Here is an 18,568-nt window from a genome sequence, read left to right on the forward strand (position 1 = left end):
GCCAGTAAATTTTAGTGCTTTGTTTAGTTTATGGAATTTTTAGCATATTTTCTTTATTATTCACTTTAGCATTTAATTGTATACGTATTTTTTTTCAGAAATTCAGAATTGCTCTTGGTCTTATTAAATTTGCAAATTTGGCGATTCCATTATCATAGAAAAGGCTTTACGTGAAACTTTAATTAATTACCTTACATAAAACCATTAATGTTTATAATAACAAAAACAGTCATTTTCAAATAAATCCTTTATTGTTAGTAACAATTACAATGAATTTTCAAATATTAATAACAACATTCATTTTAAATAAAACCATTGGTATCATTAACATTTAAATATAAATTAAAGAAAACAATTAATATCAATAACAATCACTTAATAATAAAATCATTAATATCATAAAAAGATATTAATTAAATAAATAAATATAATATAAAAAGCTTTTTAAATAAGTGTAAACTAAATGAAAAATTTTAAATAAATTATTGTAAAATAAGCAAACGTTTTTAAATAAATAAACTCTGAGAATAGACTCAGCTTTTACAGGACCACTGCTTTCTACAACAGCGTATTGTTACACTTTTTGATCATATAATTACATCAAACACTAACAAATCACAGAAACACAATATGCAGAGTTGAATGGTAATTCACAATAATATTTCACCAAAAAAGAAAATGATTTTTCTAAAATTAAAGCTGTGTTTATACGTGATTAGAAGAAAAATACTGAAGTTACCACAGAACTGCGTACAGAATTACACTTAATTACACAATGCATACATGAAATAGTTTTTAAATTCCAATAAAAATAAAAATTTACAGCCGTTTTAATACGCAAAAATACTTCATATGTATTTAGGAATAATTTTAATTCTCTTACGGAATAAGTAGACATAAAATTATCCGACAACTGCTTTTACAATTTTGATACTACTATCCTTACATTTACTAGCTGTAATAGCTAACATGAAAATGAAATAATTTTATTTGTTAATTACCACGTTATTTCGGAGTTTAACTCATGTACGTGGTCGCAAACACTAATGAGTTAAAAAAAATTACAAAAATTTTCAGTACCTGTTAAAAGTTTGATGTGTAAGGAACACACATCTTTCTCTAACCTACAAATACAGTAAAAGCTATCTTCAGCGAAATGTTAAAGAGATTGTTTACGTTTTGTCCTAAACTCAATAAAGGTAGGCACTGTACTCCAGATTATGTGTGCTATTAGTAGATGGAAATACACCAAATAATTTGTAAAAGATTTAACTCGGACAGCAGGTTTGCAAGTTATTTCAAAGTATTATAGATAATTAATGAAAACCCACGCTCGAATAACCATAAAGATATATTCTTTAAATGGATATATGAAATTACAGTTAATATACGGGTGAAGTAAAAAAAAAAGAATTCTTCAGAGGTTTAAAATGGGATTAAAGAAGTACGAATTTACTCTTAAAAGATTCACTAAAGACAGGTTTTACTGCATTAGATTTAAACAATACAAAGTATAAAATACTGAGAAGTACTTTTAACTGAAACGTCTGAGGTTTAAAAGTTGAAAAATTCTGATATTTCATGAAATTACCACCATTTAAAAGTTAGGCTGATGTAGCGTCAATTCTTATAACCAAATATGAATAATATTTTTAAATAATACTCAGAGGTACCTTTAGGATATTAAAGAATTCCGATGTTTACCGAACCTTAGCAACAAAACCAGTGATGATTCTCGGCTATAAATTATCTAAATTAACCTTATCTTTTTTGTTGATTCTAAGTTATCTATAAATGCATTTTTGATTTACTTAGCTTTTTTTCATAGAAATGAAAGCTCTTACATAAAATGTGCAGTCACTGTTTTTTAAGATCGTGATTGGGACTTAGGCTCATCCAGCATAGCTCATGAAATATCTCTTCATTAATCTGTTTTGAAAAACATTCAGACTGCCGTGTCACGGGAGTTTCCTAGGCCGTCTTCATCATATGACACGTGGCCATCTGTTGTAGTGTCGGTGGTGGTGTGGTCTGCAGTAGTGACTTGTGAAGTTGATTGGGATCCATTGGTAGAACCTCGGAATTCCAGAACTCTTCGCAGGATGATCTGTTGATCTGGATGGTGGACTTTGGTGAAACTATTCTTTATCGGATGAGGTGAACCTCTGTGAATGGCAGGACTACCTACGATAAGCAACAGAGTTTTATTAATGTTTAGCACAGTTTAAAAAAAAATAGTACCATTTCAAAATAGCAGATAATGTAACTCGCAAGTCTTAGTATTATGAAGGAAAAACTATAATACAGTTGAATGGAAATGAAAATACCTATAGTATTGAATTCAATCTTTAGCATTCATGCGAGTTAAAATGTATTTCCAGCCATTGCGGCACTATTAGAAAAGATCTGGCGGATGATTTGGCAAATGCTGTTTCTGACTTAACCACATTTTCTTGTTGATTGTTTTACTGTCAATAGAGTTATTATACCCAACGCAAAACAGTCAAATTAAAATTATACGCTGAAGAGTAGTCAAAGACTACAAAATTTAATACTAAACTAGAAGCTGGCTCAGTAATTTTAGCGGCACGTCAGAGTTAAAATATCGAAGTGAGAGGACTGCAAAGCCGAATAATTACAATTGCTAGAGCTAAAAGAAACTAGCCACTTAGCCAGAACCACGAATATCAGAAACACTGTCTGTCTCAAAACCAAAAACTTCCATCTTAAATACTTCAAACGAATTTACATTTTGGTGAGGAATATGGATAACAAAGACTGAAACTATAATAACTGGTTAATAAAAATAAGCGTAAGGTACCCCACAACTTTCATAACCTTTTTTTTTCGATTCGAATATTTTGTTATATATTTTTTTATAAATATTAGAGCTTATTTGATTGTATTTTCATTTTTGAGAGTTGTTTTGATTAATTAATTTATTCCATTTTATACAATAATTTTAGAATGTACTTTTGTTTGATGAAATTAGTGAATAAGTAACTGCGGATCTAGTGATTCTGAATATCTCAACGCTTGTATTGTAAAGCTAGCTGAATTAGAAACTGATGTATGAGCAAAATATGTCCTGACGAGTCTTGGTGACAATTCTGTCGCCAAGCCTTGTCAGAAAAAATTTCTATGAAGATTCTAGAATGCCAGGAAACCCTATATAAATACGGCTGCAAAGCTAGTGAGTCGGTTACCTAAGAGTACCAATGTAAGTTATTTCAAAGAAAAGAGCAGTTAAAAGAATTAATGAACGCATGGCGGAAAACCTTATTGCAATATGTGTCGCCATTCATTTTCGCTGCACAATATGCATACGTGCATGCCCTAGCGCAAGGATAAAAACTTGAATTTTTTTCAGAGACCTACTACTTACTTCTTACTTTTTATTTATATGTTCGTGGCCGATGTCTGACTATGGCTAGTGTGTGTTAATGTTTAAATATTTAGCGTCTTGTGAGATGTTTCTCCTTTTATAAGTGTTAAATAAAGTTGGTTTTAACTGTTAGCTGAATTTTGTGACTTTTGAACTTTTCTAATGATCTTCTGATGGAGTCTAATGGCGATAAAACATCGCCATAAGTGAATCGTGAATTGTGCTCTTGCTTTTATTTTCTTGTGAATGATATCAGTAATATACCATATTTCTTGCGAGTTAAGGAGAATTTGTTTATTTTTGCATTCTGCTTGAGCTATTTAGCCGCTTGAGCCCATTCTGCTTGAGTTATTGGCTGCGAGTGGTTATTCTTCGCAATAAAGCGTTATTTTCTCCTTCATCATTTGGTACCATTATTAAGAAGATTTTCATAAATATGCAGCTTATAGTAATGTTTAGCTTACGCATTGGATTTTACTTTTGAGTCAGTTTCCAATTATGAAATGGGTTTCCATAAATGAAAACTCAATGATTATTTAAAAAAAAACTGATGTGTACACCACATGACTTCCTTGTACGGAATATTAAATTATACGCATTTCTTATTGCATTTCATTTAAACTTATTGGATTGAAATAAATCTACTTCGCCGACAGCGCATAAACCACAACAGAATAAATGCATTCTTTAAAATTCACTCTAGTAACTTTAAAGCAGTTATATACTCACTTTAAAGCAGTTATATACTTTTTTTGGAGGAAACGAGTCGTTTATTCTGTCCTTACGTACAGATAGCACGCAAAAACATCGTTAAATTGCATTCGATAGCGGTCAAAATGGATATTTTCGTTGAAATATGCTACCTGAAACGTTTCGCAATTACAATACTTTGTTTACCATAGAGACACTCTGGCGCTAGATTCACTTAACAGTATTATATTTCGTTCATATTATAACTCAGAATGCACAAAATTTATATCATTTAAAGAATAGAACTATCTAATCGTTGCCACACATTGCATTCAAATACTATAATAAAACTAGAATGATGTATAAAAGAAATTAAGCAAACAAAACAAAATGAAACAGTTTTCAAAATATCTATATTAAAAATTACGAAGTAAACCTTAAACACTTATTTCCTCGAAAAAATTCCAGAAAGGATTAAGCATGTTTAATTGGCAATAATAAATGAAGGCGTTATCTTTGTTGTTGCGAATCTAAGTTTCTCTAGATTGGCAACAAATCCACTAGTCTGCTGTTTCAAATGTAAACAAGCAATGGCCGCCATCAAAAAAATTATTAGGCTTAGCGGCACTTAAACAACTTTAAAATTGTTGATAATTCTAAACATATTGCATACAGATTTACTAAAGGCATAAAAAACTTAACCGGAAGATAAAAACAACATAATTCAATCATTTTTAAAGCAAAAAATGTACAATTTACAAACATATAAGAGTAAAGAAACTCAGGTCAGTGAGCCGGTAAGAGGATATATATATAAATATATTTATATACGTTTGGCGCGGCCGATTGCAACCAAAATACGAGGTGCACATCTACATGTTATAGCAGTCCTATATACAAAATTTCAACGCTCTGTGGCTACTCGTTTTTGAGTTGTGTGAGATACGTATGTATATACCTTCGTACAGACGCCACGAAAAATTCTCTTCAGAATTTATTTAAAGCAGTTATATACTTTTTTTGGAGGAAACGAGTCGTTTATTCTGTCCTTACGTACAGATAGCACGCAAAAACATCGTTAAATTTCATTCGATAGCGGTCAAAATGGATATTTTCGTTGAAATATGCTACCTGAAACGTTTCGCAATTACAATACTTCCTTTTTATTTCGTACAAGGAAGTAAAAACTGTTGAGGACTTCGATTATACTGTTAATCGTAAAATCATTTTGAAAACAATAATTAAGTTTCTTCTGCTTTAAGGTATCTGATTATTAAACGCGATTTTTAGTCAAAGCATCGCTTTTACATTTTCTTTCTGATATTATTTCAAATCTGCTTAAATTTTATTTTTATATGCTTTAGAACCTGATTTGTAACTCTTTTCATTTTAATTCATAGTTAACCTTAGTGTTATGCTACTTTTTAATATTTTTAAAAAAATGTTCAGCTTTTTTTAATATGCGGATCAAAAGAAAATTAAAAATAAGATTCTAAGCTGGAAACATACATTAAGTTCAAATACCTGGCAATAAAAGTATGATTTTCATCTTGTTTGCATTTTTTAGTTTCTATATTAAAGAGTATTAATAACCTAATATTTTTTTTTTCTTTGATAATTGTTTTTGTGTGGCGGGTTCGATAGGAAAAGAAAAGTGTCACTTTTATGGCAATTAATTTACCAGAAATTCTGAACGCCATTGCGTTGTGATGATGATGTAAAACTACTGTTACTGTCAAAGAGGCATTTAAATGTGAAATGGCAATTCCAGGAAAATGCTAAGGCTCAACAGATATTGTACTCTATATTATGATAAAGTGCACTTAAAGTCAGGGTGAAAAAAATTATTAGAAAAATGCTAATGGAGATATCCAAGAAATGTTTATGGAGAAATTAAAAAAATGCTTATAGAGAAATTCAAAATGCAAATGACAGCTTTAATGATGTGCCATAGAAGACAGTTCTAAAATGAGGTTGCCGTTAACTGTATGTGATATAATTAACCAGAATAATGAGGGATTTCAGGGACCTTTGAAAATGTTGTCTCAGTTAAACAGAGAAGATGTAGGATTTTTTTTTTATATTTATCGCCATAATAATTTAGGTAGCATTCGCTTTAGTGATTTTAAATATAAAGATATTCCTGTTGCTCCAAAAGCATAAGAAAGTTTAGAGAACAATCAGGGAAAATAAACTAAGTTTCGGGAAATAAAAATGGTGAAAGTTATAAATCAAGAGTATTTTAAGTTTAGCATTAAATTCAAAAAGAGAGAGTGTTTAAATATGATTTTTGTTTGTTCTCAAAACGACATTTTGTACATTTTTTGCCATAATGCAAAACTTATATGCTCAAAATAATTTAAAATTTTACATGATAAATGTTTAAAAGTTAAAAGAAATGTACAATTTATATAATTTTACATTCGTTACATTTTGCATTGATAATGATACAAGCTAACAAAATTCACTAAATTAATTTTTTTTTCAATTTGTGACAAATTAAATGTTTATAAAATTTTTAAAATACTTAGTATATGATAGAAAACGGTTCATTCTCTAAAGCTGTTATAAGCATCTAATATAATTCAAGAAATATAACATATCTTGATTTTAATTTGAGTTATCATTAAAATTAAATTAATTTTTAATTTATTACCAGCAATCAGCTAAATTCCGGGTTTATGTTTCGCGGAAGAATTTGTTTTCTCTTTTATCCATCTTCCGATATAAAAAATTAAGAAAATTTAGTACGTATACTATTTTTGTTCCATTTCAAGCTTTTAAGTGTACAATGTATAATGCTAAATAGAGAATAAATTTCAATAAATTCTCTCTACAAAGGAATTAGGATACTTTAAAACTTTATAACTTACTCAGAATTTTGCATGCGATTCTACTTATATCATCTTCATATCACACACATTAAAGCCATTTTCATCACCACGATATTATATGAATACTTACGATATTATATGAATACTCACGATATTATATGAATACTTTTCATCACCACGATATTATATGAATACACGATATTATATGAATATTTCATCACCCCGATATTATATAAATCAAGATTCAAAATCATTGCTGAAATTTTAAGGGAAAGAATCCAAGACTCTTAAATTGCTATCAGTTGCATTTATAAGAAATATAAAAATGCAAATTGATTAAAAGTGTAGTAATAAATGTTACTTTAATCAAAACTCACAGTCGACAACTTATGAACTTTTCTGGGTCTCAATATGTAACTTACTCTCTTTTGATATGCTTCCCGAATATTCAGCTGAAGATTTTACATCATTGGGATAGAAATCATTTATCATAGCTCTGTCATTATTCACCGCAAACTGACGGACCATAGCACTATTAGACAGCATTACCTAGGGAAATATACACGATTAGTACAGAATCAGAGAAGAAATATGCATTGAACAACAGAAAGGGGAAGCAGTATTAAATAAAGCTTTATGTCCAACATTTAATGATATAAAAATACTCAAAATTCATAATTAATAAATTAAGATTTTATTTACAAGATAATCCTTCAAGGAATCGAAGGATTTGAAATATTGAAGGATTATTTTGTAAATATTAATTAATTTGTAAAAATGTATATTTAATCAATACTGGATTCTTTCCTTCATTATCTAATTTTCCTTACTTTTAGCCAGTATTTAGTAAAGTTTTGATTAAACCTGTTGAAATTCAGTTTTAATAAATTACAAAAATTTTCTTACTTTTTTCAAACTTAAAATTAAATTAATTTTACTTCAAAAATTTTTTTGTACTTTTTTTTTACAATCCTTAATAGTTAGCAACTTCTTTCACATAATACAAAAGTTAGCAATTTTTTTCAATTTTTTACAGATTTTTACAATATTTCACAGTTAGCAACATTCTTGCAAACAGAACACACATTTTACATTACTTAAGAGTTTACAAAATAGGTCTTTTAAAATAGATTTAACAGGTAGCAGCTTAACACTCAACTTTAGCTTATATTAGCGCCCTCTGTTTATAAAGTTAGCAGAAACGCACTACTTAACATCACTTTGTTTGACAAATGCTGATCCACTCTCCAATACAAATATAATTCGGTAAGTTAAATTAAAACTTACTATTTACTTTGTTTTTTAGTATTATTTTAGTATTATTTATGTATTTTTTATAGATGGTATATAGTTTACTTTTTATTTTTGATTTACATGCATAATTCTTGTCGAGGAAGTTTTCTGCAGGCAAGAGTTTCTAAATTACTTTGATTTTCTAAAAAAATTGCTTTTCTAATCTTAATTAACATTTGATTTTAATTCTAGTCATTTACTTGCTACAACTTACCCTTGATAAGTGGGTCTCCTGCCTACTCAACAAATATTCACTTATGCATTTAAAAAATGTTTTTAAACTTTTAGGATTAAAAATTGCTTTTGGAATATTATATGTTTATTCATGGATTTTGATACTTGCACTTATTTACATAAGCTCTCAGAATTTAAATGATATTGCAGATTAGTTCGCAGCGGTAATTAATTATTTATTTGTTTGCAATTAAAATTTCATATTTTAAATTTAATTTTTAATTAACTTAAAATTTGCTTTTTACGAATAAAGAACGCTTGTTAAATTCTATCTGTATATAGTATAATCACAGGCGTATTAAAAGCAAAAATCAATGGATATATGTATACATATATAAGGAGAAGCATAGTAATATGCTAAAAATTAAAAGCACAAATTTTAAAACAAGAATTAAAAAATGTTTTATTCAATCCTGGGAGATAGCTGCAGGATTGAAGTAAATTAAACTTAAAGCATCAAATGTAAAATTAAACTGGAAACAAAACAAGGCAATTCGCCAAAAATAATAATTGCAACCGTGGATAAGGGGTCACACATTGTATCCATAAAAAAATAATATAAGAATTCGTCAATAGAATAAACTCGAAAAATAAAAAAGCGAAAAGGAAAAATTAATAAAAGTTATAAGAACAATAAAAATATAATATAAAAATATTAATCTTCTTTTACTGAAACTCGAGTTCAGAACTCATCAGAGGAAAATGAAGTAAAGTTCCTTGAAAGTCGATTAATATGTTTCGAATGCTTGTTTCGTTTTTATGAAACATTTGAGATAAAGAGACGAAAAAAGAACAATTAAATTTTCACCGAAAATGTTACAGTTCAATTAAAACCGAAAGAACAAATCTGAGATGTATCCAGAATTTCCCCTACACGCCTTCGAAACGCTTGGAAAAAAGAGAGATAAATGAATAAAACATCAGATTATGCAAAATTGACTATTCAAAAAATAAAATTTGTCAAATATATATTAAATGTAAGTCTGACATTCAAAAGCGATTACAAATTATTGAGCAAAATAATACACTTTTATATTAAATTGTCATTTAAAAAACATTAAAAAAATTGAGTGGTTCCCGATTAAGAGATTTCTATAAATAATATAAAACTCTAATCCGAGCTTTAATCAGCTAAAAACCGAAAATCTATTACAAACAAGAAAACTGAACAAATCGTAAACATACTGAATTCTAAAGACGGCCATCTTTTTGCAAACTGCGTTCCGTACAAAAGAAAGTTGATTTCAAGGCTTCTCTTGGAGAAGCAAAAAGTTGAACTTCTTGCAAAAAAGGATCAGATAAGGTTCAAAGTTTCCAATAGCAGAAGAAAGTAGTTTTACGTGTGTTCAAAATGTCCTATCCTGTTAAACTTTGTGTGTGTGTGTGTGGGGGGGGGGGCGAAACGTTGGGTGATGTCTGTAGACACAAACAAATTTATCAAACCGGAGCGCAGGTATCGTTAAAACTGGAGCTCTCCTGTCAGTCGGAAACGCCTCTCCTGTTAGTAGGAAAAACCTTGCAAGAGAGATTTGGGGGGAAGGAACATATGAAGCAATGAAATGGAGCAAGCAATAAATGTGAAATAAACTATAAATAAAAGAGTGCAATATATGAGAATAGAAAAGCAATAACTGTTGAAAAATGCAAATAGTCTTTAAAAAGAGATAATCTAAGCCGGGAAAGCTATGACATTAGATATCTCGAAATGTCTAAATTATTTTCAGTGCATTTATATTTCAATACCTGCAGCAATATTTACATTGCACTACATAGATCAGTTCTAATCAAAAATCAATAATTAAGGTGTGAGGGAAACAGAAGAACGAATGAGTTCTGTTACTAGACCCTACTTAAATACAAAAAGGTGTTGGTGTTGGTTGGTGTATTTAATTATGGCAAAGCACACTAGGGCTATCTGCCTAAGAGGAGGGATGCCTTTCGTGGAGGACTTTCTAAGGGAAACTGGCTCGTATACACGAAATACAAAAAGGAATAATATGAAAAAAAAAAAAAACCACGATTTTGAATTAAAAGATATTTTACTATAAAAGATACAATATTTTAAGCTAAATATATGTTAAAAGATCAAAAAGATTTGAAATCATGACTGTTAACAGAAAGAAGATATAACACATAAAAGTTAGCACAAGTATAAATAATACAATTATTCATTGTATTTTAAGCTAAATGTATGCTAAAAAACAAATAGATTTGAAATTATGACTGTTAACAGAAAGAAGATATAAACATAAAAGTTAGCACAAGTATAAATAATTCAATTATTCATTGTATTTTAAGCTAAATATATGCTAAAAAAACAAATAGATTTGAAATCATGACTGTTAATAGAAAGAAGATCTAAACATAAAAGCTAGCACAAGTATAAATAATGCAATTATTTATTGTATTTTGCAGAGTTTGACACTTTACAAAAACTCACATGATTAATGAACTGGATTATTTAGATCGCGGATAAAGCATGTGAAGGTTATCTGCTGAAACAGATCTCCTTGTGAGGATTTTTAAAAGGAAACTGACTGATATTACACGTTAAACTTGAGGAAACCCCCCACAAACTCTCTTGCAGTCAGCTCATTTGCTAAGATTGGAACCCCGGTCGAACAACAAGTTTTCAGCGGTTTCACTTCTTAACCACTATATGATTGATGAAAAAATGACAAAGTCTTCTTCAAACATAATTTGCACATCCATCCAACTGTCAAAGGAGTTTGTGATAGAAGTAGACATATGCAATAACAGTTTACCATTTACAATATAAAGTTTCGATACTACATTAACGGTTCAGGCCAAAATAATGGGATTGGCTGTGCCTTTGTTCAGTACACTAATCAACAAGAATTCGACACATCTAAAGTAGTACTTTCACCCAAGAATAGCATCTTCCAGGTATAAGCTCACTCACTGGTGATGGCAGTAGTAACCCATGCAGTAAACAACAGACACTATAAAGCCAGTTTCTACAGCGATAGCTTCTCAGTGCTACATGCCATTCTAAACACTGTCCACAGTTCTCATATCATCAGTAATATTCAAAGGGATTTAAGACCCTTCAGACATCTTTATTTCCACCTTCAGTGGATGAAGACAAGTGTCGAAAAACAAGGAAATGAGAAAGTAGATTCACTGGAAAAGGAGACGGTTCGCAACATCGGAGCAAATTTGCAAAATCTGCCCCTACCATATTCTCACTTCAAAAGAGTAGTCACTAATTTAGCTAAAGCAAAGTGCCAAGACGAATGGGAGGATGCACCATAAGGCCGTCAAGATTATTTATTCTTTTCCAAAATCAGCAATAAAAGATGCATTTCCACTTCTCAGCTAACACACTATATGACAGGTGATGCCCCATTTCCAGTCTATTTTCATAAACGATGTCTAAGCAGTATCGACCAATGCAACTATGGTAGTACGGAACTCCTGCATAGTTTTTGATGTTCGTTGCTCGCTGACATCCAGGCATCAGCTCAGATTTTCGGACAATACAGATGACAGAATACCGTACCAACGCTATATCATCAAGAGAAAGTCACTCATCACAAAAATCAAGGCTATCCAGGATACCCTGACAGAACACAGGCTGAATCTGTGTGATGTGACTTAATTTATCCTTTATCGTAGTCGCACATTGCAACCCCTAATTATTTACAGTTTTTTTAACATCACTCCCACTATTACTCCTTTGCATTCCTTGTCAAACCACAGTGTGAAGCAGATTTTAGCACAGCGAGAAGCATGGGACTACACATGACTAACTGTCAAATATGACTAAAAAACACTGATATTTCTGTCTTTTGTTACCTGTTACCTGTAAACATAACTGAAATTAAGAATAACAAAATAAAAATAAAGTTTAGGTATCCGGTTACGTTTGAAAGGTTTTTTAAACAATATTTTAAATGAGTAGATCTTTTATGTATTTTGAGAAGTTATGTTTCTCTTCAAATTAGAATTTGAAAAAGCTTTGATTAAATAAACTTTACAAACTAAAAAAAAACTGTCAAGTGGAAATTTTTAAATAATTCTAGTTTCTGAATTGAAAAGCAGTAACACCAAAATTAAAAAAAAATCGGTTTTAAATTAGTGATCTTAATGCAATTTTTATCGATCCTTCTGTAGGGTTCTTATTGAGAATTTAGTATATATATGGTGAGAAAATAGTATATTTGATGCTTTGATAATATTGAGGTACAATCAATTGAAATAATTACCAACGGTGTTTTTAAATAAAGTTTCATATTTTTGAAACTGAAATGGGCAAAAATAATTTGACAGTTGACTTTTCACAAAATATTAGCTCAGATGCTCTAAAGTAGCACAGAAGACATTTCTACCGAATTCTACAGAAATTAATAAAAAAAAAGTTTTGAGTTATCACATTTTAAGTTAAAATTAAAGCGAAAGAACGACATCTCAAAAATTTCATTTAAGATTAAAACTTGGATATTTGAAGTAAATATCCTTATTTTTGAAAATTAAAATTATTATATTTAATAATTTCCCTCTGGCCATGACTTTCCTCAGAAAGTCGATGCAAAATTTGACTTTATATAGAATGACTCAGATTTATGGTGTATTTTACTATTGACAGCGTTTAAAACCAATGATGCATTTGAAACAAGTATAAAAACTTTGCTAACTACAAGTCCAAGTACCACAGATAGACACGGAACATAGACAATTCTGAAATCCATCAGTAAAATACAGAGCACATATTTGTATGCGCGCCCATACTGAACGAATGTAATGTGTCATAAATCATCAACTGGATTATAATCTGATGATTTAACGAGTTAATTTTAAACTAAAGTTCGGGATCTTCAATGAAACATTTCATTATAGTTATTGAATGCAATCAAGTATTATCGCACAGCCATTCCAAACAAATGAATGACCCACGACAGCAACAGCTTCTCTAACGTATTAATCAAGAACCTTAGTTTGATGCTTTAAAGCAATCCAAGTCCGCCAACAAATATTAGGTGGAAGTCAGTGTGGTGCGTTAAATGATTCTTACCCAAACCAAAACCCTGATGTTACTGAAAGCGTTTACTGGAATACTGGACTGGCCGCACAATATTCCATTCCACTCTCTACATTATTGAGTCAAAATACAGAGAGATCTAAATTCACAGATTTACATGTGAAAATTATCAAGCTGCATCATTGCATAATTCATATAAGATTTTCTTTTGTTTAAAGTATAGCCAATGTGCCTGCAAAAACTACTCAGTGGAATACGTACAATAGGTCTTCTTACAAACACTCCGTCTACATGAAACCTTCTTTTCACAGCTAAAGCAGACGTTTGTTTTCCTTAGGGATCTGAAATCTCAGATGCAGTTGTCCTCTTCTGATTCAAAGGTTAAGGAAACAGTCGTAATTAGAGTTAACAACTTGGATGTTAAAAATGGTTTGCAAGAAAATCTTAAATATTCTTTTAATGAAAATTTATGAGCAAAAGTGTTATCCATTCTCAGAAATGCTTACGAATTAACAATTAGCAAAGTTTCTCAGCTTTAGTTTCAAATTGAGTGTTACATTTATAAGGTATTGTCTCCCTCCTTCTAGCTTGCCTTCGTGGTGTAACGATAGCACTCTCAGTGTGTATTTGGGAGATCCAGGGTTCGAGTCCCGGCAAAGGCATTGCACATTTTTCACATCTCCTGCTTCCAAAAACCTAACAAATCTACACATTTATTGCAAATATAAAAATAAAAGTATGAAATTAATGAAATACTTGGTAGAAGACAATTGTTATTAACGTTTCTAACATTAAGATTATTATTAATTTTAAAAAACTGAAACAGTAATGTACTATAGTAGAAAAGCTGCAATGTTTTCTTGAAGGAGAAATGCAGCATTAAGAGAGAAAAAAAGCAGAATCCTGATTATCAGTGGTAATGTGAACCAATGCTAATCCAAAAAACTGAAAATTAAAAAAAATCTTCGTTTGTGAAAAGTTGTCCAGTTTACACGCTAAGGCATTACTTCTAACCCTTTCCTCATATATTAAGGCAGTTTATGGGTCGCATAATGGCTTTTGATGGATCGTTAAACATTTTGAGACTTTTTGTTTTGTAGTACATTAAGTATATTTGTTTAAAATTGTTAATAAGTAATTAGTTATATACATATTTATATACAATTATTTATGCACTATTATTTCAGTATCCCACTATTTTCTTCCCAATTTCCCCCTTCCCAGCATTTCAAATCAACTGTTATGCATACGGGTTGCTGATAAATTGCACCTACATAATAATGAGGGTCCAGGTGCTGAAAAACCGGAACCAAAGAGAGATTTTTCTTACATGTTTTGCGAACAGAACACTTTGAGAACCGACAGCAACAATAATAAAAAAGAGTTTTCACATTTATTCTTCTGGCATCTCATTTACTATACAGCTAACACATACAGTAGCTTTAAGAATAAAGAAATTGTAGTGATATTTCAATACGAATGGTTTGCTTCCCGCTAAAGTTAAGAATAAAATAATGAAAATAATTTTTTTTTAATACAGTTTATCTTTTCGCAGTTTATTAAAAAAATTTACTTCAGAATGTTATTTTTATAGTTGATTTTGTTTCTTCATAGCACTTCCTGCGGTCGCTTCAGTTTCAAATATTGGTAAGTGCGTCTTTTTATATTCAATATGTAAAAATGTTTGAATGATGACATTTTGACAAACATGAGAAAATTTTCAAGGAGTTTTTGCGAATTGTATGGTTTGGTTTGGTTTATTTGATTATGGAAAGGATGGTAAGGTTATCTACCTAATCTATGCTTTCGTGGGAGAATTTCTAAGAGAAACTGTATCCACGTTACACACAGGAAAAATTACGAACTCGCCCATAGTGCCAGCCCCTTCGCCTGGAATCGAATACATCGAACTACCGTTGCTCAGAGATTTCACGGTTCGGTTACTGGTGGGCAACTTGAAATGTGACTGTTTACTTAGTTTTTGGAGTTGCACTAATATGTCTAAAGCAATAAAACATAGAGAAAAATCCCACACCATAAGAAATGCTTAAGATTCTGAAACTGGTAATAGATACGACGATCTTAAGTCGTCCATTCTGTGGATTAATCAAACCGCGTAATAGAAGACTCATCTTAGAAATTTCAGAGAAGACATATATGTTTGTAAGTGTATACTGTCTTTGTAGCACGGAAATTTAAGATATTGTGCAGCCGAAAGTTCAATAAAAAGGTTGATGGTAAGGAAAGAGTGACAATAGATCCTCAGATTTGTTTCTTGCTGGAGAGAGAAGGAGCTAGGTAAACGAGTTTTCACTTATAAGGTCTCATGACCCGGTCAACCTCAAGGGCTTACTATTTCTTAGCTATGATAATTTCATGGACTTCATCGAGACCCTCTTAAATTAGAGAAGTAAGAAACAACATAAAAAGAAACTTTTCATTTATCTGAGAATTCAAATATAGTAATGAGTACTTACTTGCTGTCTTTGATTGCCCTTGAGTACTAACGAATTTCTATACAGAGCTTTGACAGAAGAGACTCTTCTTTGTTGGTGATGAGTGTTGGTAGATAACGTTCGCCCGTGAACGCAGGAACTCCTATGACGGCACAATCCCCATCTGGCAAGTAGAGCAAGGACATCCCTCCGATACTGCTTGGTGAGGATGGCGTAAAGGAATGGATTGGCGCACGAATTGAGAGGATAGAAGAAAACAAGAAGAATCTTCGACTTGGTGACGTCGATTAGTGGCATCCCAAAGACTGCTGTCAATCCGAAAAATGCTATGGGAGCCCAGCATGCGAAATCAGTGAACACTAGCATAGCCATTCGCTTAGCAACAGAGAGGTCAGAGCGCACTGCTCTGAAAGAAAAACAATAATTAGTCAGAATTGATTCTTACTGATTACAGCATTCAATAATTTTATATGTCTAGCTACTATTGCTTTAGAACGTACGATCAGTGGTGAACTTTCGGTGTCATGAGCACTTCTATACTAGAACTTGTAATGTACCTGTATTAGAACGCCTATTAGTATACGCAGAGCGTCTGGAAATTTCAGGATTAAGTTCGCATTGAATCGAGTGTTGAAGAAAACAATACTCTAACTCCTAGCTATCAAAACATAAACATTGTAAGTTTTGTACAAAGCGTGATATATTCACAACTGTTTGATATATTCGCAGAACTCATCTTTTCGAAGAGTGTTTAATCTCTGGCTAAGAGTTTCTGAATAGCTTCAATGTTATTAAATAATGTTCTTTGAGATGAGATTTCATTTTAAGCAAGAGAAAGTAGTCTGCCCTAAATCTGATGAATAAGAGAGATGGTTCATAATTGAAACTCTTTTCTTTGTTAAAGATTGTTTGAGGAGAATGAAATAGTGTGAAAAGCGTTGTCATGGAGTAGAAACTTGGTATTCGATTGCGTTTTTACTGACTGACTGGGCTGAATTCTCTTCAGAATTCTGCGCATTACGGTTTCATAAAACACAGAATTCATCATCTGTTTCCAGGGAACTAGTTCCTTGTAAATTATTAATTTCTAATACAAAAGTCGTCAGTATGGTATTTACACGAGGTGTTTGAAACTTTTTTGTGATCGCGGCAAACGTTTTCCATCTCAAGCAGATGATTGCCGTTTTGCCTCATAACAAACCCAAGTTTCATCTTCAGTCACAATTTATTAATTAATCAGAATAAATTCCCGTTTTGCAACAAAACATTGCTGCTATTTTTTGCTCAGCTTTCGAATTCATACTGCAGATATTCAGTGGATCAAAACTAAGAATAAATTGCATAGAAAGATATGCTCCATTAAGAAGATATTTCATTAAAAGCAAATTGAGATGTCGTTGTAATAAATGCTGTCAGTAGGTGTTTGACTAATTTTAATAAGTTTCTTAAAAAGTTAGTCCTAAAACTTTATGGGCGCATTATGAAAGTTATGAAACATGTCAGTATTACTAATTTCACTCAGCCTTTCATTGGAACATTAATATTCACCAGTGATTACAGTATCAGCCTACGGTAAGTCTATAACATTGGCCTTTACAAGAGATTAAAAAGTAACTAAAATCGAATGAAAAATATATTCCTGTTTTAGATAATAATAATGCGATTTTCACATGTCTCTTTATTCAGAAGTATATTTGAGTGCAAATTAAATTTCAAAGTAACAAACTATCTCAAAACGATAATTGTCTTTCGTATATCTCTATATCCTTAGGAATTTAATAAAATCATCACGAATCTAAAATAATGCCATTTCTTGTTCATAATGCTTATGTGCTTACCTAGCATAAGAGAAATAGGAACGCAATGCTTCTGGCTGAAAGTTATCCTTATACAGTTTAAACATCATCTTACGTTTCAGTATAGATATTATTTATTTTTTTGAAATATCTTCTCTTTGTTCAATTCAGATTTACTACTAATCTCCGCTTTCAACACCTCTTTGTGACATTTGCTATTTAAGTATTACTAATAGTTACGTGGGGTTTCTATTGTAACTGGAAGCTAAAGTCCTGCAGACCCTACAAGACAAATAACGAGTTATCGTTACGTCTTCAACTCATAAAATACAGAAGGTTAAAATAATCTCTTTACATTTTATCTTAATATAACAGAACAGGCAAAAATTGTTTTACAGATGAAACGTCTGCCACATGTGGGCATTTAAATTAATAAAACCGACAATTAAATTCAACAGTTCATAACGTAATCTAAGACTATACATTAACTAGATAAGAAATAAGCTGGCTCAGAAATATTTTAGTGGCGCCTAATTAAAATATCGGCTAGCTAAAATACTAAAGTCAGAATACAGTATTTAAGCAGAGCTGGTGCAAAGTACTAACAACAAGGCGCGATTGCCAGAAGTTTTTATCTAAAGCAAGGTTTCTTAAACTTTTTTCAGTCACGACCCCCTTTTATCACTGATATTTTTTCGTGACCCCCAGGACCCCAAAATATTTCCAAAAATTTTCTGGGACCCCATAAGTATTGCGCAAATCCGACACACGCGAGAATGAAACTGCCAGATTTTTCACTTGTACTGTAATATACCACTATTGCAGACACAGAACAACGTGAAAATTTTAAATAAGTAACAGACGAAATGACAGCGTCA

General features: G+C 31.1%; 1 protein-coding gene across 1 annotated transcript in view; it reads right to left on the bottom strand.

Moving 5' to 3' along the window:
• Positions 1-256: 256 nt before the first annotated feature.
• The window catches only part of LOC118186681 (lutropin-choriogonadotropic hormone receptor-like), a 249,337-nt gene continuing 231,025 nt past the window's right edge, over positions 257-18,568 (bottom strand). Inside the window, exons 13-15 of the mRNA XM_035356806.2 lie at positions 15,916-16,300; positions 7,332-7,458; positions 257-2,184 (exon numbers count right to left, since the gene is read on the bottom strand). Coding sequence (XP_035212697.2) covers positions 1,946-2,184; positions 7,332-7,458; positions 15,916-16,300 — 751 coding nt within the window. The 3' untranslated portion in view covers positions 257-1,945. The remainder of the gene's footprint in view (positions 2,185-7,331; positions 7,459-15,915; positions 16,301-18,568) is intronic.

This window comes from Stegodyphus dumicola, chromosome 7 (genome assembly GCF_044657685.1).
Source record: "Stegodyphus dumicola isolate Sdum_Otavi_A_Nest chromosome 7, ASM4465768v1".
Taxonomy (NCBI): Eukaryota; Metazoa; Arthropoda; class Arachnida; order Araneae; family Eresidae; genus Stegodyphus; species Stegodyphus dumicola.